The sequence below is a fragment of the Limulus polyphemus genome, unplaced genomic scaffold (genome assembly GCF_000517525.1).
Source record: "Limulus polyphemus unplaced genomic scaffold, Limulus_polyphemus-2.1.2 Scaffold881, whole genome shotgun sequence".
NCBI lineage: Eukaryota > Metazoa > Arthropoda > Merostomata > Xiphosura > Limulidae > Limulus > Limulus polyphemus.
The window spans coordinates 69,090-91,504 of record NW_013666491.1 but is presented as its reverse complement, the minus strand read 5'-3'; the positions used below and the strand labels follow the sequence as shown (position 1 = coordinate 91,504).

Sequence of the window (22,415 nt, the reverse complement as noted above, 5' to 3'; positions counted from 1 at the left end):
TATTAATAGAAACTAAGTCAAGCAGTCATTAATGAGTAAACAAAGCATAAAACAAGAAAACTCAAATAAACTTTTAAAAACTACCTTCTAAATAAACATTTATTAAACAAGACAAATAAGTATACAAAAGAAAAAACATAAAAAAATGGAAAGAAGAAAGTACAAAATAATACATAAAAGCTTTCCGTATCAGTGGTTTTGCCTTTTGCTTTCTAATGATGTTTCAGCATACCAAACATTTACATTTTTAACATATTTTTTTCTTTTTCAATTATTACTTTGTTTCTTTATATTATCCACAAGAAAACATCTTAAAAGTGATTGTTTATTGTTGGTGTATTTCTTTAACTGGGTCTAGGTTTCAACTTATCAGCCTTTAATTCCTGAACACCAGTCTCCACATTATCTAAATTTCCCAACTCCCCAAATCTTCACAGCTTTCAACATGCAGTACAAAAAAGTACAAGTGAGTAACTTTTCATTTCTCCTTCTTGTCTGACCATTAGTGACTGCTTCTGCAGTCAGCTTTGAAATGTAAAGCCCATAAGATAGATCAACTTAAAAATTATAATTGTTTCCTTTAAATATGTTTTTTATGTGAATATAAATAGAATTTGCTTTACTAAAAAATAAATTTTGTAAAACACTTTTCCAGAGTTCAATAACAATGAACCCCAGCTATGTAATGTAACATGTAAATCATCAAATGAGAAATTGATAACTTTAATAAATATCATGATCTCTCTTTTTCTACAGAATGTTTTAAAAACCAATAATCTCTTTTCTAAAATATTGTAAAATTCATGTAAAACAATAAATTATTCATAGCAAGTTCACTACTACAACATCAGTTTTATAAAGCAAAATTTGAATAAAACACACCATAATATTTGATCGTGGACACTGACATCATCATCTGTACGTTTCTCTTCTGTGGGGTTTGCAGGAACATGCAGAACATTTCTAACCAAAATTAAAATTCTCTCAATCGTTGTTTTGTCTTCTTCTTGTCTCTGTTCCCAAGTCTACGTAAAAGAAAACAGTATGCATTGATAAATAAATAAAACATTTTAAACAGAACTTTAAATTTCGTGTTCTTAAGTAGGAATATACATTTACAAAACTTTTGCTACTCATAAAATGTATCAATAACTAGCATGCCACCATTTAGTGCTTAGTGTTTTTCTTGATACACTTACTTTTGTTGATTGTGAAGGAATTTATTTTCAAAACCTGAATAATGTTTACAGAATTTTCAAAAAGCATGGCTCTATGACTGAAAATGGGCACTTGACAACTAAAATATGACATATAACATCTACTGGTAGTTTGACGGATGACTATGCTCCAATATATACAGAGTTAAGAGGCTCTAAGAAGCATTAAGTATGTATGAATAAATAAATAAAACATTTTTAAACAGAACTTTCAATTTTGTGTTCTAAACTAGGAATACTCATTTACAAAATTTTTGCACCTCATAAATTGTATCAATAACTAGTATGCCACTATGCTGTGCTTTTCTCAGTGTTTTCTTGATAGGCTTACTCATGTTGATGGTGAAGAGAAACATTTTCAAAACCTTAATAATAAGTACAGAGCTCAAGGACTGAAAATGGGCACTTGACAACAAAAATATGATAAATAACATCTATTGGGAATTTTGAGGATGACTAGGCTCCAATATCTACAGTGTAAGTTGCTCTAAGAAGCCAAAGAAACCCTATGTTTGTTGTTGATCTGCTATGGAAGCATTTTAAAAATGCAAAATGTGAATTTTATTTTTATTTTGGATTATAAGCAGGAAGAATTAGTTAAAAGAAAAATATTTTTTATTGAAGGGATATAATGAGATATGTTTTTTTTTAAATCAGCCTAATAGAAAAACCATAGGCTTTCACTTGAGATATATAAAGCTTATTTTCTTTTTTTAAATACCACAAATGATAAGGGACCTAAACATAGCCTATCATAATCGCTAGTGGCTGGAAAGATTTCACAATGTTACAGCAATGCTGCAATAAGCTATAACAATATTCAAGTATATTGATATCCATAAAGTAAGAAACAAGTATCTACAAAACTGAGTTTCATAAATGTCTTGATGAGAAAAGAATTAACAATGACATCCCAGAAAACTGAAATAAAAAACAAGTGAACACATTAATAGTTTTTATTCTCACAGAGTATGTCTTCACTTAACTGGCCAGCTTCTGAATTCAGTAATGAAGACTCAAATAGCTCTTGAGGTGAAGCAACAGGTAAGAAGACGAGATTAAGAAAAATGAAAGTCTACCCAGGAAAATGGCTAAGGCAAGTATAATGCATGCACAGAGGACAAAGACTGAATCAAAAATAATGAAATACCCCAGTTAAGTCATGTAAAAAATAGTAACTGTTTCAGTGAAATACATGTTTTGTATATGTATAAGTGATGCTTTACTGGAAAATAAACTCATTGAAGAAAATTTTTCCTAAATTCAGTAAGAAAGAACCTCAGCAATGTAATGTAATATGTGATCATTAGATGATGAATAGATAATTTTAATATACCTCTTTTTTTCATGCTTTACTTCTGGTAAGGAACATACAGAATATTCTAAAATTCAATATTCACTTTTCAAAATCTGATTTACATTTACTCTCTATATTTGTGTATTTCTGTAAAATTAACACAAATACTTTATATATTCTCCACAGGATTACGTAAGTTAACATTTTTAACTATTACAAACACATCTCTAAATCTTAGAATAAGATACCAGTGATAAATTCCCTTCATTGGTTTGTAAATACCTTTGATGTTCATAAACAAGTGTACATGTTTCTAAAACTTGATCAGTTCTGTGTACTTCTTTCAGCACTCATAAAATACAGCAGATTGTTCTCAATCTATGATACAATTTATATTTACAATAATTATGCCCCTGGTTATTAGGCTAAAAGTCCTGTCCCTCTTGTTACAATTCAGTGCAAATGTCACTTAAAATCAACACCTTTAGGGAAGGCAACACTGTAAGTTCTCCTATTCTATAATATAAATAAAAGTGCAAGGCTGAAAAATATTAGTGTTTTGAAGAAAAAGTTATCTGGAATGTTGAAGTATATACGTAAAGCAAGGGAAAGCATAATTCCAGTGAGGAAAATCAGGTTACCCTGTATGTCCTGCTACCAGCTGCAGTTGGATATCGCTGCTCAGTAGACCAACCTAAATGGCATCTTCTTGAACTGGTAACATCCATCTGGTGTCACAAAGGCTGCCAATAACCTTTACTGAGGCTGATCTTAGTAAAGAACTTGGCCCCATCTAGTGTTGCCACAGGTTGCCCAAAAGTTTGGAGTTGAACTTCATCAAAAAGTTCAGCTTCCAGAAATCTATGCACAAGCGATTAAAGCCATCCCTCTTCTTCACGATTACTAGAACAGTAGGCTGAATTTGAAGGCTCAGTGATTCTGGTTTATAACATTACATCAACTTCTTGCTTCACCAGGTCTCTTATCATACAGGGCATCTAGCAGGGCTTCACCTTGATGTGGTCTTGATCTTGTGTTGCACAAGGTCTGTCTTGCCTGCTCTATCTGTGAAGACATCCACATACTGACACAGTAGATCTTGTACCTCTTTCCTCTGCTTGCCAGTTATTTCTTCATTGATGTTGACATCTTTGTACATTTCATCTCCACCCAACAGATTTAGGTCGACATCTTCTATGACAAGGCCACCATCTTCTTGTTTCTGTGTATACAACAGCCACACCTGCAATGTACATCTGTGCCTCATTGACTGTACCCATTAGGTCTTCTTCCCTCTCAAAGTACTTCTTCAACAGATTGGCATGGTAGATCATGGTCTTCAAGTTCACTTTCATCTTATAGTCCATTCTGTTAACCACTTGTTGTCTGTGGGTAGCAGAGTCAATACTTTTTTTTCAGTCCATTAAATGTCAATCCTTAGCTATCTTGTCATGGAAGTGCTTCTAACTGCCTTGGGCTGCATACAAACTTTCTTGAATGAGTTGACAGGTCTCCTCCAATCCGTTTCTGAGGTCCAACACATATTTGTATGTGTTCCTCTCTTCTGACTCTTCTGCTGTCCATAGTTCTTTCAATATCTGCATCAGACCTCACACTCTTCTCCTGTACAGTAACTCACTTGTGGGACTTCTCAGTATGCAAATAATAGCTCAGAAAATTAGCTCAGAAAAAAGGTTCTGAGACACTTTCAGTTGCTTTCACAATAAAACTTCATTCCTACCTTCAAACATGTAGGAAAGTGAATGAACAAAAACAAAAATATTTTCTGCAGCTTACCAATTGCAACAAGTCTCCAAGCCTTTTTGTTAACACTGCCCACACCTTAGCATCTGCAAAAGCCTGTTTATACACCTGAAGTTGGCCAACAACTTCTAAATATTGGTTTCTTGTTGTTTTTTCTTCAGGAAGCTCTTCATGGTAAAGAAGAAGGGCAGGATTGGTGATGTTCACAAGTAATCTAGTAAAAAAATCATGAATTAGTTTAAAAAAAATTAATTACTGATATTTGTGTAAATAGTTTACTGAAACTGGTTTAATATTCACAGGAAATTGTTACTAGTAATACATTACTGGAACTTTCATACATAAATGTGAAATACTGGATGTACAGAAACATACAAGTTAAAATTTACTGATTTTTTGTAAACATATTTTACAATCATTCTGTAGAAATTTTTTTTTGATATGTTACACTAAAAGTCAGTAGCTCTAGAATAAACTGATTACTACACATAATCAAATGTAAATATCATAATTACAGAATTAAAAGAAATTATTTCTTTTTCAACCAACTTGTTTAACAGATCTCTTATCATTTATGAATGTTTGATGGAGAAACACAAATGGAATATTTCTGTGTGAGTAGGTAATATAAGATTCACTTGAGAAAACTATTTTTCTTTAAGGATGTTCCCGAATGTTCTCAGGCATACACATACAAAAAAAAAACTTAATTTTCATAATTTAGGTAACTTCACAGCTAAAATGTACACTGGTCACACATGTAGTTACTTAAATTCTTATTCACAAATATTTATATGTCTTTGACAATTGGTCCTTTATTCATTTCTTATTATCATCAATGCAAAAAATTTGAGTGAAAATTAAAATAATTAAATATTGAGATAAAGTTTGCATCTTTAATAAAAACTTAGCAAACAATTAAAGAATTATGTAAAAGTCTTTTTTTCGTACACAAAAGACCTGTTACACCATGTTCCAGGGACACCATTATACCCTTTGGTATTCTGTAAACTCATATACAATATGCCCTGGGGGTGTATCATGTTTTTTTTTAGAGCACTTGGGAAAAATCCTCAGTAACCAGAAATAATAAGATAAATGAAACTGGATAAAAATCTCCTGATACTCCAAGGAATGGCAAAACAAGTCAAATGCATCAATTTTTTTTTAAGTTTTGAGTAATGAGAACATCCAAAAAGAGGAAGTGTTTTTCTTCTGTCTGTGAGGAAAATTTAGGTTTGAATGTAATAAAAATAAAAAAATAAATGTAAAGTTAATCATGCTATTTTGAACATTAAATAAGGAAACAGACAAAAAATCTTTTAAGCTGGTTAAAACTCTACAAGTTTACTATTTCCTGAGGGAGCTTAACAACAAAAACTGTTACTTATAAAATGCTTAACTCATTATTTCTTTTTGGATAATGTCAAAATGTAAAGCATAACTTTCCAAACACCCACAAGACTGATCTTCTCTTCAAACTTATCTTACTACCAAATGACTTATAGTTACAAAACATTTAGGTTTCTTTCTCCACTTCTAAAAACAATTCCAAGCAGAGTTTAAACTTCTTGAAACATTTTTCAGAAAATATTAAAAATAGAAACTTCTTGAGAAGTTTAGTGTTGAGTTTCTATGTGTCCTCATAATTCACCAATACTGTTCCCAAAAATTATAAATTGAACTTGTTTCAGCTATTCAGTCTCACTGTTACAAAAAAAATCATTCTGTTTCCAGTGGAGAATTTGCCTAGTGAAATTATTGGTGTTAAAATCAGCTATTCTTTAAATCCAACCGTTGCTAACTTTTTCTCATTTTGGTTTGTTTGTTTGAAGTTAAGCACAAAGCTACACAAAGAACTATCTGTACTCTGCCAACCACAGGTATTGAAACCCAGTTACTAGCGTTATAAATCTGCAGACATATTGCTGTGACACTGGGGGGGCTTCTCATTTTGGACAAACCTATTTATCAACCTGAAAAGTTAAAACCAATCACTACAATCAGAATATAGAATTTATTGTTACTTTTCACTGAAATTACCAGATCCCACATTTCCTTTACATTTTAAACTTCCAGCTTTCAAACTTATAATGAACTTTTTTTTAATAGAAAGGAATGGAACTTCAGACTATCCACATAAACACAGTAGTTCAAAAACACTAAAGTTTCCCAATTAAATAACTTTGAAATGAGACAAGATGTCAAATGCATTTAATGTCAGTAACATCATAAACTACTTTGCAGCTTTTGGATTCAACCAGAAAAAGGTACTAAATAATGTAAGTAACAAAAACCATCCCAAGATGGATGGCTGTCCTGTGAAGATTATGAGGAATGATAACAGTAGACTATATTCAGGACAGAAAACATTCCCTATTAAGTAAAAGTGGAAAATAATTCCTAATGAACAAACTAATACCACTAAAGCTACAACTCTTGCAGTTAAATACTTTAAAAAGAGTATAATTGCAAAAAACAAATATAAAATAAAGAACTGACATTTCAGTGAATAAATCATGGGTAACTGTGACAATCATAACAAATAAGACAATCTGAATAAGCACTGGAGATGTACATCATACTTATTTAATGTCTTAACTTTTTTAAATCAGGGCTCGGTCCTTGGGACCGACCTTGTAACCATTTTGTGCTTGTTATAGTTTTCATGCTATAACTTTTAACTTAATAAGTGAATGTTAACAAAATTTGTCAGTTTATCAGTAAACGTTACAATGCTTTCATATGCAAAATATCTAAATAAATCTCAAGGTTTGTAAAGCAATGTTTCTTTTATGCCTTTTTTTATTTTCATATCTTACCTATCTATCATGCAAAGTAATTTTCATCTTAACATTAAAAATACTTTTGTGCATCAGCAAATTTCAAAATCTTTATAATGTCCAAATATTTATCAAACATTTCTTAAGAAAAACTTTAGTTATTTTCAGTAAATAGTCTATGTATAGGTTCGATAAATTTGAACAATCTCGCAACCACCATAAAAAATTAGGAAATAAACATAAATTATGCCTCTCTCATTCTAGAATGAACACAAATTATAATACGAAAACATAAATGTTTAACAAAATAGCTTAAATCTCATAACATAATACATTTATATATATTTATTATTTTTATTATATTATATTTCACTCATGCCTGGCTAACAATACAGAAGTTACAATGACGAGGCTCATGTACACTCATGTTACTGTATCAAATAACATAAAGGTGACCTTTGGTCTGTACAAAGTAACTTGTCTTGGCTGTGTTTTAGTAGACTAGTATTATGTAAAATACAGTCACATTTCAATTATTATATATGTATATAGATTATTACTATTTTGAAATAAGTTCTTATTAAAGTTACTTTTCCTAAAACATAGAATAGTAAATAAAGAAGTAAACCAAACAATTATCTCTTCTAGTTATGCCCTTTGTACTCGGTTGCTGCTTGATATATGTTATTAAGCCTTTTAAAATTTTGCACGTGGAGGATATGAAACGAAATAATTTTTTTAGGTTTTATATATATATATACATTTTAATAACTAAAAATCATAAATTACTATATCGATACCATAGAATTCAACTACAATTTATCGAGCTTAGTAACTGAAATGTATTTTACTATAAAAAAAATATGAATTTTCAAGCCGACTAAATACACACACTACCTCATTGAAATCTTGATTTAAAAGAACGAAATGATGCTAGGTTTGTTAGAAAGGCTTACAAAACTACTAGGAAGACATTCTGAGCTTCCGACTGGTTATTCATGTCATATATAGAAGTAAGTGTTTATAAAGTGAGCAGGGTGCCACTATGTTTGATTTATTACATGAGCAATAGCTTAGCAAGTAAAAAAGATAAGACCTTCTTATTTTATATTCTAGCTTGTCAATATCTGTAATTTGAGTTTCTCATTCATATGAAACTATAGATTTAGTATTTTGAATTCATAAATATCTAATTTAAACCAGTACTGCATTCAACGTACCACATGACACAGTGTTTTTTAATATTTACTTTTAAATTAACAAATTGAGTAATGAATAGTTCTAAAATTTGAATTGTAATCTACAGTTTGATACCTAACTTATTGACATAAATTCATGAAATATTAGTTTAATAAAATTTTGAACAAATAAGATGGCATGGCCTTTCACCTGTGACCCGTATCGAAAGGGTTAAACGACTCAATTTTGAAACCCAAAATGTTTGTAGAAATAAATGAAAGAGAATTAGTCCTCATTCTTTTGGGAAATAAAATTCCAGCAAATCTATCACTACAATCTTAACTACCTACTTGAAATAGTGGCTGTAAAACTAAATCCTACACATCCACTTGAAACAGATCTACAAAGAAAAGAAGTCTGAAGAGTTAAATAAAATACCCAGAAGACAATCCATTAGGATAATGAAATACCTTATAGAAAAAGAAACAACAGACTCACGACAAATCGAAAATGCTTCCCTTCACCCCTCCACAAAGAAAGGGACCACAGGCAATCAATTAAGTCTTCTCAGTAATTCCAATATTATGTTCTTGGAACATAAATGTCCAGAAACTATAAATTTTTTTGGAGCCAAAAAACTGATTCATAAGAAAAGTTTCAAAGTAGTGAATAAGAACCTCTTATAGCACTGAAAATATCAGAATAAGCACAAACTAGAACAACAGAAAATATTCTGCAAAGTAAAACTAAAAACTCTGTAATACAGAATTTCAGCTCTGGACATGAAATGCCACATGTTGGGGTATATACCACAAGTAAGGAGTTCGCTATAAGGATAACTATACCATCATTACGAAAGTCTAGAATAAACTTCTGAGCTCAAAAAAAAAGCAAAAACTATATATGAAGCTCAAATACTAGGAGACAGCAGAATTAAGATATTCATCAAGTCTTTACATAACAAAAAGGACAGCAATGTTTCAATTTTGATGCATAGACCACAGTGACAGAGAGACCTTTCAAGTACTAGAATAAAACAGCACACATGCCTGACACAGAAACTTATAACAATCTACAAAGAACTGCATGATCTACTTAACAAAAACTGAAAACCTGCAACAAGAACCAACTAACCAGAAGACAGTGAAATACCAATAGACCCAACAGCATTTGAGGTAAAAAACAATAGGTAAATTGTCCATGATTATCATTGAGAAATTTATAGCTACATAGTAAAAAAGTGTAGTAAAATTCAGCAAAGAAGATAAATTAAAAGCACTGCTAAACATCATAACCAAATACCAAAAGTTTAGTTTACTTTCACAAAGAGGCAAATAACAAAATACAACAAATAACATATCAAGGGAACTGACACCCATGTGAGGTTCAAATGAGGGATCCTAATTGAAGGGGTGAACTGCAATTTTAACAGCTAACTCCAAAGCTATCACATCCCCTTGGATAAATATGTACAGAGATGGAGCATCAGATTGGAGGACATCTTGTCATCTACACCAGCAGAACACCAATGCCCCACTCTCAACTGAACAGTTTTATCATTATATGTTTTGTCTATCATTATCACATTCAGGAGGATGCCTCCATGGTCCACCACCCCATTGGTTTGGAACTGGAAAGTGGAAAGGACTTCCATACTCCACTGGAAAAAAAGGGGGAGAAAATGCGGTGGAAGCTCCGAAGGAATGACAACACCAGAGACAGTGCAACACGTGACCACAAAAACCTATTTTGAAAAGCAGACCAAACTTGATTTATTTCAATCAAAGGCATGGCAAGGATGGGCAGCTTTACCCACGAAGTCCATGGGTGAGTATGGCCCAGAAGGGACATATTAATGAAGCAAATATATTACGAGGACAAACCTAAAAGTAATCTTGTGGAACACCCCATCTCAACACTGCGCACATTATGGCCATAGAAATTAGAAATAAGCAGCCAACATGCCACACCTACCTGTCACATCCTCTCTTTCAGGCTGTGTTAGTAGTTCTATTTTATGTTTAATCATATATTACCTACAACCAATAGAAAGTCAGGTTTTTATCTATCATATGACATATTGTATAGTGTTGTGTTCTGTACAGATAAGCTTCAATTTTACTCAGAGTACAAGATTCATTCTCATAGGAAGTTATGAACTAACTTAGATGAATTTCTAAAGGTCTTATCGCATGGTTAGAAAGCCAGAAAAATTTTGAGATTTAGGGGAAATTGTCTGATTTTAGCATGTTATTAGTCTATGTTCTTTGGTGCATTATTCAATTAAATACAAATTATTTAATGCACTACCATCAGTAGTATAAAATATATAGGCTTAAGTATAATTGACAATCAACAGCAAGAAAAAAGAAGATTGGGTAAGTAATTTATTTCTTGTTTTTCATGTTTATGCTTTATTTATTTTTATAAAAGTAAATAAAATGTAAAAAATATGGATCTTTTAGATTAGTTAAGATTAGATAAGGTAAAATAAATAATCATAATAATATAATAAAAATGTTTCATGTAGCACCCACACAAGCAGCACATAGATAATGTAATTCGATAGTGTAACTCGAGCTGCACGTGCCCCAATTGATTTACAACTTCTTTTGGCACAGACAGTAGTTAAACATGGTTCAAATAGCAATAAAAGAATAAAATAAAATTATAAATATATGTATACTGTTATGAATTTAAAGCTGCTTAGAATAAACTAATTTAGTTTCATGTTACAATTTGAAGTCCTGCCAGAAAGAAAAAAGGGTTATTTAGATCCATTTTGATTTTCTTTTTGGTGGTTACGAGGTCAATCAAATTGACCGATCCCATTTTGAGTTAGGGTAGAAAAAATAACAGATGAAATATAAAGTTTTACTGAAAAAAACGTTTGAAATGCATTAAGGAGGTTTTAGAGATTACACAAAGGAAATTTTAGATTTTTGAGATGAGGAAAAGTATTTTTAATTTTGGCATGAAAATTACTTTGCACACGAATTATTCAAAACAAATATTCAATATAATCATGGACAAATCTTTATTTTATTTTATTAAAAATACTTCACTAAGAAATATGACTTTTTGTATATGAAAAACTTGCAATATTAACTGAAAGACTGCCAAATTTTGTTAAGATATACACACTATATTGAAAGTTAGAAGTATTAAATCTATGAAGACTTTAAACAAGTACAAAGAAGTCATGTGGTTGGTCAAAGAGAGTTGAGAGAGTTAAACAGCCTAGTGAGGAAATCCGTAATATGAGGAACAGTGGATCAAGCGGGGGAAAAAGAGGAAGGATGAATGGAACAAGCTAAAAAAAGAAGTGACCCACTGAGACAAAGTGGATCTCCTTGCCATGGACTGGTTAAAAACCAAGCATGAAAACAGAGGATATGAAGGGCTGGATGAAACACAGGTGACTGAAGATGATGTAAAAGGAATGGAGTAAAAGAGAGGCAGAGAGAGAGAGAGCTGGAATAGCCACAGAAACCACAATTATGCCATCCAGTACAAAGTAATTAGAAGGACTAGACACAAAATGGCATGAATGATCAAGATCATCCTGTGAAGAAGATGGATGGGAGGATAAACATACAGGTATTTGTTGGTCCTATCTAGACTGAATGCATTGACAGCCAGAGCAAGAGGATGAGGAACCGGAGACCAAAACAGAGGTAATTTGGTATTGAGGGAAGCAACAAATACATCCAGATTAGGAGTACCCCACTGTAGGCATAGCCACTGGAAAACAAACTGACACAAATGCACCCAGAAAATAATACACAATGATACAAATATCAAGTGTGTGGACCCAAAAATGTAGATCCAACAACAAAGGAAACAAGAATGGGTGCTGCTTTAGTGACTGAGATAAGCCACCACTGTAGAATTGTCAGAATGGATCATGACCAGACAATTCCTGGCAAAATGAAAAAATTATCAAAGGCACGATGTACACCCAAAAGCCCCAGGATGTTGATATGGTAAGATCATTTGGCCGGAGACCATAACCTGAAGTTTCCTGATGAGCAATCCACACACCCCAGCCTTGAAGGGAAGCGTTCGTGAAGATATGTAAATCCGGATGAGGGAGAAGAAGCAAAACACCCACCGATATGTGAGCCTTATCAAACCACCAATGCAGCTCACTCACAAGGGAAAGAGAAAGGGAAATAGGATCCTCCAATGGATTCCATGCAAGATTCCACTAGTCATGCAGAGTCCACTGAAGAGACATCATATGCACTTGACCCATGGTGATAAGGGCTTCAGTGGAAGACCACATCCCCCAAAGGGATAAAACCTTGCATGCCATAACAGAAGGAGCAGTAAAGGCATGGAGAACTGGAAGTTCCATTGAACGAAATCAAAGGAGAAGGCTGGGACCAACTGAGATAAGTGTTGAAAAAGACCCACAAATTGACAAAGATATTGGGTAGGTATAAGGAATGGCTTCTCCAATTTGATTAACCAACCCACACACGTTGCCACCAGGAGCAGCAGATGAGTATGATGGGTGGACTCCTGCTTGGAACTAGCTAACAGAAGCCAGTTATCCAAATAATGATGGAAACACAACCCTGAGCATGCAAATGTTGGGCGAAAGCCTTGACCATCCAACAAAATACATATGGGGCCGAAGGGCAGGGTGAAAAATTGATAAACTTCCCTGTGATGAACAAACAAAAGTTAGCAATTTGACTAATGAGATATAGGGATATGCAAGTAGGAATTTGTGACATCCACTTGGTCATCCACAAACCCAGAGAAAAAGCCTACCTGAGGGTGAGAAAAGACTTCATGGTAAATCAAGGTAGACCAAAAATTGATTGAGGCGAGACAAATCGATCACAGGCCGCCAGTCTCCAGTTATCTTGGGTGCCATAAAGAGCTGGGAGAGAAGATCTTGTACTGCCTTGGACAAAGAAGAAAGGGTAGTTTGTTGTTACATTGACTCCAAACAGGATTCCAAAGTCTCAGGAATACTACTAAAAACATACGGCTGTAGAAAAAAGGGCCATACGCAAGTCCTGGAGATAAGTAGGTGGTAAACAAACATGGGACAAGGCTGCATCCTTCACAGGAAAATCCAACAACAGAGAAACCATGTGTGTAAGGCTAGAGTCAAAAAAGACAAACTTGCCAACAGGGAGTTATTCATGGAGAGGCAAACCCTCAGGATCTCTGTGGATTGCCTCGGAAAAGAGGTGGATGATAAACAAGTACCACTGGAGAGTCAATCTGGTAAGACAAAGGTGGAAAATTTTGGCATGGAGTAAATTAACAGGATGATCAGTGTCCACCACCACATGGAATGATAACAAAAACAAAATCAAAAAGCTGAACAAATTTGAAGAGCACTACTAAAACGTTTCGACATGAGTACTGCCAAATGAGAAGTGATAGTTCAGTAGAATCAAATAGAGGAAGTCACATCCATCAGGAGAGTGTGTCACACTTTTATTGGTGGAGGGTTGTTGCATGATGATTTGCATGCAAGACGCATTTGAACCAGTTGATTGTAAGTGTAATCTGGCCTTAATATTGCCACTTCTTATGGCACAGGAAAAATTTAATTGCATATACAGAGCAGCACTGAACAAGAATAGCTATTTATGCGAGAAGAGATAATTTACCGTATCGGAAAACAAGGGTTATAGTAAGTCTGAAACTTGCAAACAATACAGTTGACTGAACTACACAGAGCAAGGAAGCAAGCATTCCCTTATAAACAATGGAATCGAGTATGATTTAGATTTATATATATTTTTATAAATGAATTTCAGAAAATGTCAGAATTTCATGAAAATTAACAGGAATGATGTGTTTGTATTTAATGTTTTGAAGATCTTTAAATTTTTAATACAATACCTTAGATTAACTTCAAATAATGCACTGTCATTTGGATAATACTTTAGAAGTGGCAATAAATCTGTCTCCAAAACTCGAATAGTTCCAAGTTGTCTTCTGATATCGTGGGTGTCATCATCCCTTCGTAGGAAACGAATCAAGTCTTTTATACCTTCTAGAAAAAAAATATGGTAGACACATATACTGCACTTCATAGTCTAAACCAAAACGATATACTTACATGTGTAATAAACTTATACATTTCTGACAGAATACAATGCAGAGCCTATAAAAATAAACACTCACAAATAGATTTTCTAGAATCTGTGCTTAATATCAAGTAAACTGTACATTTCTAAGTAGTCATCTTTATAGCTATTACTATACATAGTGTCTAAAAATATCCATTAAAAGTTAGCTCAAAATGTACACCTTTCTTTGTAAATATTTAAAAATGTATAGTGGCCAGATGCCTGCAGATTGGAGCATTGCTAATGTTACTCCTATTTGTAAAGGTGATAAAGAGTTACACTGGAAATTGTAATCTTACTTTCTAGTCTAATAAAATAATTTAACAAAATATCAAATTACATAAGAGAGCCAACATGAATTTACTCAAGGGAAATCTTGTTTTACTAATCTGTTAACTTTTTTTTTTAGTATGTTACTTGTTATTTTCACAAAGCTATTTCAAAGGCTATTTGGTGTACATAACTATTCAGAAAGCTTTTGATAAGGTGCCACATAGAAGATTAGCTAATAAAATCACATCAGTGTGAGTAAGGGAGGAATAGCTATTTGGGTGAAAGAAAGCAAAAAGCTTTTAATGAAGTCCAGTAAACTGGACATTTGGTTACTAATGGTATGCCTCACGGGTCAGTGCTTAGGCCTTCACTTTTTCATCTGCAAATGAATGCTACTGATAAAGGTATATTTAGTACGCTGATGATAAAGTCTGCTGATGATCATAACCCATTGGATATTTTTAATTATATTGAGAATGTTAAGATAATACAGAATGACTTGGATCAATTGATATGTTGGACAAATTACAGTAATGTATATGATTTATCATAATTTGAGGTCACATGCTTAACATAGATGGGAACTCACTCAATAGCATGACTAAAAAAAAGGATCTTAGCAAAGTTTTATATAAATCATTCAAATTATTATGACAGTGCTTGCTACTAATACAATATAATTTTAAAAGTTATTTAGACACACCCTGATTACTCATCAAAAAAAGGTAGTTATCTAATTATTAAAAATCACTACTAATACCTCACTTAAAATAATGTGTGTTATTTTGATCTCCTTATCTAAAAAATAATACTGACTTATAAGAGAAGGTTCAGAGGATCAAAGGTTATGTTATGTAGATAGATTAAGATCTCCCATTTTCTCTTGAGAAAAGAAGAGTAAAAGGTAATTTTATTTACTAGATTATTAAGAGTGATCGGTGCTACTATAGCGTGAGGTCTACCGCCATATGTCGCCTACCCAGGTCTATCAAACATGTATAAAAATTTATCAAATTAAGTGTTTATCGCTAAAATAAATGTATGGAAATGTGTGATATCCATGAAGGATGGATAATGCAGCGGTAGACCTTACGCTATGGTACTAACGGGAGGTAGACCTCACGCTATAGTGGCACCGAGTGATCAACATAATAATGGCCTCTGATTTCTTTGTGCTATATTCTAAAGAAAACTGGACAAAATGACACATGTTTAAGATTTGGAAAATACAGACTAGAATGCAGTTATGACAGTTTTACTTTTCTAATTATGGTGACTGACTTCAAGAATGAGTTGCTGTTGACAGTAATGAAGACCATCACTTTACAGAAGTTTATGAGAATAATTAATGATTTACTGGAAAACAAAGGGCATGTTTAAGTTTCACTTTTCTCAAGAATAGAAGTGCATGGATAACCTTGAAGGACCACACGGTCCTTCATTGTATACAGGTCATGTTATAAAGACCTCTGATTTCTTTATGCTATATACTGAAGACAAAAGATGAAAGATCTCAAGTGAACTTAAGATTTGAAAGACAGGCTTGGCTCCAGTTAAGACAGGTGATTAGCTAATGGAATGAGATGCTGTTGGCGATAGTGGAGGATGAAATCTGACAAGAGTTTAACAGGAGAATATATGATTTTCTGAAAAATAAAGGATGCATTTAAATTTTTACTTTTTCTCAGAGATGGTTGTACATATATGATTCTTTGTTGTCCTAAATGTTATGTTAAACAGCCCAACTTGTAGCTTCCACTTTTAATTTTTCTCTATATTATAATTAATTGCTCAATGTAAAATGATGAATAAAATTAAACACTTTCTGTTCTTATGCTAACATATTGATCTTAAAGAATTTTCAGGTATTTGAGAATGTAATGCTAAAACAAATGGCACACAACTGTCTGCCTCATCATAATTGCAGACAAAAATGGTAATTAATTACACTCATCTATTCTTTGTTAAAAGCATTTGAATCATCAATGACACTTATACTTGAAATTCGTATTCAAATATCATTTAATTACTAAGTTGTACTTAAATATTTTCAAAAATGAATAGATAATTTATTTACTATTATTCTAATTCTGTAAATTAACAGGTCAACAAATTTTGCAACACTATTGAAACACCAGAAGACAATCCTTTGCCTCCTATTTCTTGCAAATGCAAAGTGAATAATTGCAATCATTGTGGATGTGACAACAACAAGATATCCATTGCAAGAAAGTCATCAAGAAAAAGAAAAAATGATATATCCAAAAAGAATATAAAGAAAACTAAAATTGAAAAAATTAAAGTTTCATTCTCTTTGAAAGAAAACTAGAATTAGTAGGAATGGAAAGAAACTCTCTTCTTCAAAAGTCTTTGATAGTGAATATGGTGATTCATATATTAACAAACCTCATCCATTGTTCCCTTTGCTAAAATATTTTTTAAAGGACATCTCTTACTCAAAATCAAATACTTCTGATTACTTTTGCACTGAAAAACCTAACCTTATAACCAAGTTTCCATAGAAAATAACAATCGACCCTCATCAAAATAGATCAACATTAACAACCAGTTTGGAAATTCTAACCAAATCAGTTTAACTCGAAGTTCATGTGTTGGTATAATATTTGGTTTCTTTAGACCCAAGTTTAAACTATACAATACAAGAATCAAGTGAATAATTAGTACTACTTGGATCTTATGTTGTGATAACTTATAACCACATTTTGAGGATTTGGACGTAATTAATTGCGAATTCAAGACTTAAAAAAAAAGGAAAACTCACCAAAACAATCTGGTTCTTTTATGTATTCTTTCTGGTCCCAGCTTCCTAGAGAATGGCAAGTTGCGAGTAAATCCGCATTGATCAATGCGGTATCGGAAGTATTCATGGTTTACTTAAATTTCACTTTCAATCGTGGTAAAATCTAGCAGAAAACGAATGAAAAAATCTAAACATCATAAAAAAATCAAATAAAAACAGAGACACACATCTAAAAATGAGACTACTAATATCTGTACTGCCAATACTAGTTGGTTAGTTATCGAACTGAAATCATGAAATCGCTTTGTTCAAGTTTAAACTTAAGTTAACTTAAACTTCACCACATATAATTATTTAGTAGTTAATTATAAGACAGTATAAAGTAAATTTTCATATTATGCATGCACCATAAGCAGAAGAAGAGAAAAAAATACAAACATTTATGCTATTGTTACCACAAGCGTATAGATATTTGTATATATACACGTTTGTCACCTCTTTTCTTCTTCACAAATAAGGCGCGAAATGCACAGCTGACAATAACAACTCCAAGCGCTCTCTATTCTATACACAATTAAAAAAGAAAGAAAACTAATGAATTTTACAAATGCTCAGTTACTGCCAGGTGGAATTTCAAAGACTTTTTAAACACTTTATATATTTTGCGAATATACATTTAGTTACATTTTCTTTAATTTTTAAAGTCAAATGTGTATGAAAATATAGTTTTGGATTTTTACAACTATGTTAATTTTTGCATGGTATCCTAGTGTGTTATAACCACTGAATTTTTTCTTATAGATTTGAATAATTAATAATTAGTATGTTTGAGTACATTAATTTTATTTATACGATTGTCTTTAATAAAAGTTTCATATAACTTAAATAGTATATACTATTAATTATTATTTTCATAAGTCCAACTTTTTAACAACAGCTATTTATGTAGTGTTGTGAAGCTCTTTTGGGCAAAAATAAATAAATTTATTTATTAAAACCAAAGGCTATCAAGAGAGGTTGCTTTCTTTACTCATTCTGTTCGAAGGCCAAATGCGCACAGATGTTTAACGTACCGGTCATGGATCTGTGGTTCGCATATCGTTACCGCTGTAAAGGAAAATCACATTTCGCACTTTAGAGCTGTGGATGCGCTACAAGATTGACAGTCAAGTTCCACTATTCGATTAAAAGTTGGCGGTAGGTGATGTTGACTAAGTACCTGCACTCTAGGATATCATTTCACAATTACGAATGGCAAGCCAGATATCCATCGAGCAGCTTTGCTCGAAATTCAACAAACAATAATGTTCTTTTCCTATTTCCTGAATACGCTTGGACACCTTTAAAACACTTTGAACTTGTTTGTTTGTTTGTTTTTAATTATGCACAAAGCTACACAAGGGCTATCTGTGTTCTGCCTACCACGGGTATCGAAACCCGGTTTCTAGCGTTGTATATGCGCAGACATATTACTGTGCCACTGGTGGGCCACTTTGAATTAAATATTTCAAATAATAATTCAACAAAAATTTAGGTTAAGCGTTTTCTTCTTATTTAATTTCTAATTCATAAACAGTAATTACATCAAAGAAAATATTATTGTCTATGAATATAACTTAAACCAATCAAACATTATATTTATCGTAAACCACATAACGATATCTATCAGCAAAACTTTATAGCATAATTAAAAAACCCAAGTCAAATATTATTTTTTATAACAAAACGACATGATACTGGAAAAATAAATATTTTTAAATAATATTTTAAACCACAGCATAATATTCTCCCTCCCTCTATATTATGAAGTCCTTCATACATTTTTGCATAGTCATTACATATTACATTGCGGGAAGCAAGATGATTATATTTTTTCCTTTTTTTTTTTTTTTTTTTTGACAATGAAATAGAACATCTTAAACATTAGGAATTTCACAGTAGCTCAGGATAATCAATTTTTGATACCCTGGTCTATTGAAGTCACTAATGCATTAGTAATTTTGGATACTTTATTTTTGCCAAAAAAGCATGAAATTTTGAAGGGTTTATTTCCCATATGGTATAAAAGATCACTTATAGGGTTAAATTGTCTTCGATAGAAGATTTCTTGTTTGGAAAAATTATTATGTAATTTCGTCGCTTCTATAGATGACCAAGGAGCTATCTTATCACAACGTTGCCCTTACAATTAGACAATATATTTTGGCTTTACACATCCGACTTAACTTTATGGATATCATTTCTTCCTTTTTTTTATATATACTCGATTGTATGACCACAACATATTGTAACAATGGAACCCAGATTTGGCAGAACTGAAATCATATCCTCTCTACAATTTGACTTTATCTTCTCACAGGCAAATCATGTACAATGTCAGTTTTTCTCTCGAATCAGAAATTAATTCTTCAGTTTACTTTGACATCCTTTCCTGGAGATAAACGACGTCTAATGACATATTCAATTGTTGTCCGAACTTGCTATTCTGAGATTCACTGATTTACGTTTGAATGCTGGAGTAGGATCTATTGAATAACTGGAGGTTGACAGAAAATGTTTTGCAGAGCAGAATCTGAATTTTTCTAATAACGACGGAGCAAAGAAAAAAAAAACTGGACACAATGTATCTCACAATGAACAATCTTTATTCACAAACACAATCAGAATTCTTAGAGTGCAAATGCATTTTAACACCTTTACTGAAGCATGTTATATCTCAAGATAGTTTTTCTTTAATTGCCTTTTTCTGAACATAGCATTATATAGGGAAAACGACATGCTATTCTCCTCGGGAGGCAGATGCAACCCACATGACTGGTGGCAACTCTCACTGCAAAACAAGCGATGTTGTATCCTTGGAGGATCACCTGACTTGCCAGAAGAAATTATCACTGTCACTTTCTGTACATGATGCACTAGGTTGCATAATATTTCCTAAGAGAAGGCACGCGTAATATCCTTACTGAATGAATTAGTTCTGCGAGTAATTAGAGTGAGAGGAATTTAATGATTGCTGATTTGGTATGTTAAAAATATATGCTCAATGGGTACCGAAATTTTGAAGTTATATGTAAAACATATGATAAGCTTGCATACGACACCAATATGATAAATTAATGTAATATTACTGTTCATCAGTATAAATTAAGAGCCTTGTTATATGATATGTCTAAGCAAATAGACATGATATAAGTTTGTTTGTTTGTTTGTTTTTAATTATGCACAAAGCTACACAAGGGCTATCTGTGCTCTGCCCACCACGGGTATCGAAACCCGGTTTCTAGCGTTGTAAGTCCGTAGACATACCGCTGTGCCACTGGGGGGCTTGTTTGTTTGTAGTTAAGCACAAAGCTACACAAAGGGCTATCTGTGCTCTGCCCACCATGGGTATCGAAACCCGGATTCTAGCGTTGTAAATCCACAGACATCCCGCTGGGCCACTGGGGGGCTCATAATATAAGATACGATTATAAAAACTAACTGAGGAACAATAATTTATTTTTGGATTGAGGACTCAAGCTCACTCAACAGACGGGAATAATTGTATCATTCTGGCTACTCCTGGACAATTAACTAGACACTAATTAAAATAGTCTAGCATAAAGTGTTTGTTTGTAGTTAAGCACAAAGCTACACAATGGGCTATCTATGCTCTGCCAACCACGGATATCGAAACCCGGTTTCTAGCTTTGTAAGTCCGCAAACATACCGCTGTGCCACTGGGGGGCCAGCAGAAAGTGAAAGTGAACTTAAATCTAAAACAAAATTCAAATCAAAGAAGGAGTCAAAATGAGCAGAAAAATTAGTTTGCAACACATCTACAAAGATAGAGAGACTGAATTAAAAGGGGGAAAATAAAGGATAAGTAGAAAGGCAAAAAAAAACATTAAATGGGTTGGTAATTAGAAAAAACTTCATTTATATGAACAGCAATTAAAGATATTAAAGATAGATTTATCAATAGAATAAAAACTCTCCGTACTGTAATAAATTGCGAACAATCTTTACTAAAACAAATTTTGAACTCGTCGTAAATTCATCACCCAGCCTTCCGTATTTTTTTTTTTTGATTCCATTTCATTCTAATTTCGATTACTGTCAAGTTCAGTAAAATTCCTACATAATAGTATAGGAAGCACAGAATGGTTTAAACGACTCAAAACATAACACATACATATATATATATATTGTTACGACAGCGGAAGTCATGCGACGCTGGAAGCATGCGCGCTGGAGTTTCTAGAAGGATCATGACTGTTCCTGGCAACTCTAGTCTTTTCCAGGCGCTCTCTATTTTAGTATATAAGCCCGGCAAATAATTGCAGATAAATGGGTATAGAGACAGATAATTGAGTCAAGTGAGCGGTAGTGCCCTTAAGTAAAGTGCGTGAATCGTTGTGAATTATAGCGTGTGTTGAAGCTAAAGTGACTGTGGAAATTCTGTGTATTGCAAAGTTGAATTGAGAAAGAACAAACTAGTTTTATTTAAGAAAGGACTTGTATCGCTGAAGTTCCTCGGGAAGAATTTATACCGGAAATTAACAAAGACCAGAGACGTAACAATATGAAAACAAATAAAGGTGATAATTTTGTTATATTGAACAAAGAAGACTATATCTCTAAAGTTGAAATAATTTAAATTGTAATTCCAAATTTATGAAGTTAAAATATAATCCAAAAACAGCGAGAGAAGCATAATTGTAAAGGTACTTGTTACAAATGAAGAAAGATCAGGTTATCACTGTAGACGCATACAATAGTAGTATCATACCAAGAGATTTAATTTTGGTATTTTGTACAACTTAATAAACATTTATAAGAAGTGGTGCCCAATAAGACTGATTAATATGTGTCTACCATAAGAACCTTTAATTACGCTTTTCTCTAATTTCTTGAAGCACTTCTTAAACACTTTACTATAAATGAGTTTGCTTTGAATGATAGTAGTATATTTGTAGAACGAACTAAACATCCAAGTTCCTGTGAAGATATATATACATTGTTACGTCTCCGTTTGTTAATTGATTTTCCGTAAAT

The 22,415-nt window shown here is 32.6% G+C and overlaps 1 protein-coding gene across 1 annotated transcript in view; it reads right to left on the bottom strand.

Moving 5' to 3' along the window:
- The window catches only part of LOC106461021 (protein timeless homolog), an 82,080-nt gene extending 64,190 nt beyond the window's left edge, over positions 1-17,890 (bottom strand). Inside the window, exons 1-5 of the mRNA XM_022387829.1 lie at positions 17,817-17,890; positions 17,400-17,541; positions 14,115-14,268; positions 4,312-4,492; positions 883-1,025 (exon numbers count right to left, since the gene is read on the bottom strand). Of these exons, the coding sequence (XP_022243537.1) occupies positions 883-1,025; positions 4,312-4,492; positions 14,115-14,268; positions 17,400-17,505 (584 nt within the window). The 5' untranslated portion in view covers positions 17,506-17,541; positions 17,817-17,890. The remainder of the gene's footprint in view (positions 1-882; positions 1,026-4,311; positions 4,493-14,114; positions 14,269-17,399; positions 17,542-17,816) is intronic.
- Positions 17,891-22,415: the final 4,525 nt, after the last annotated feature.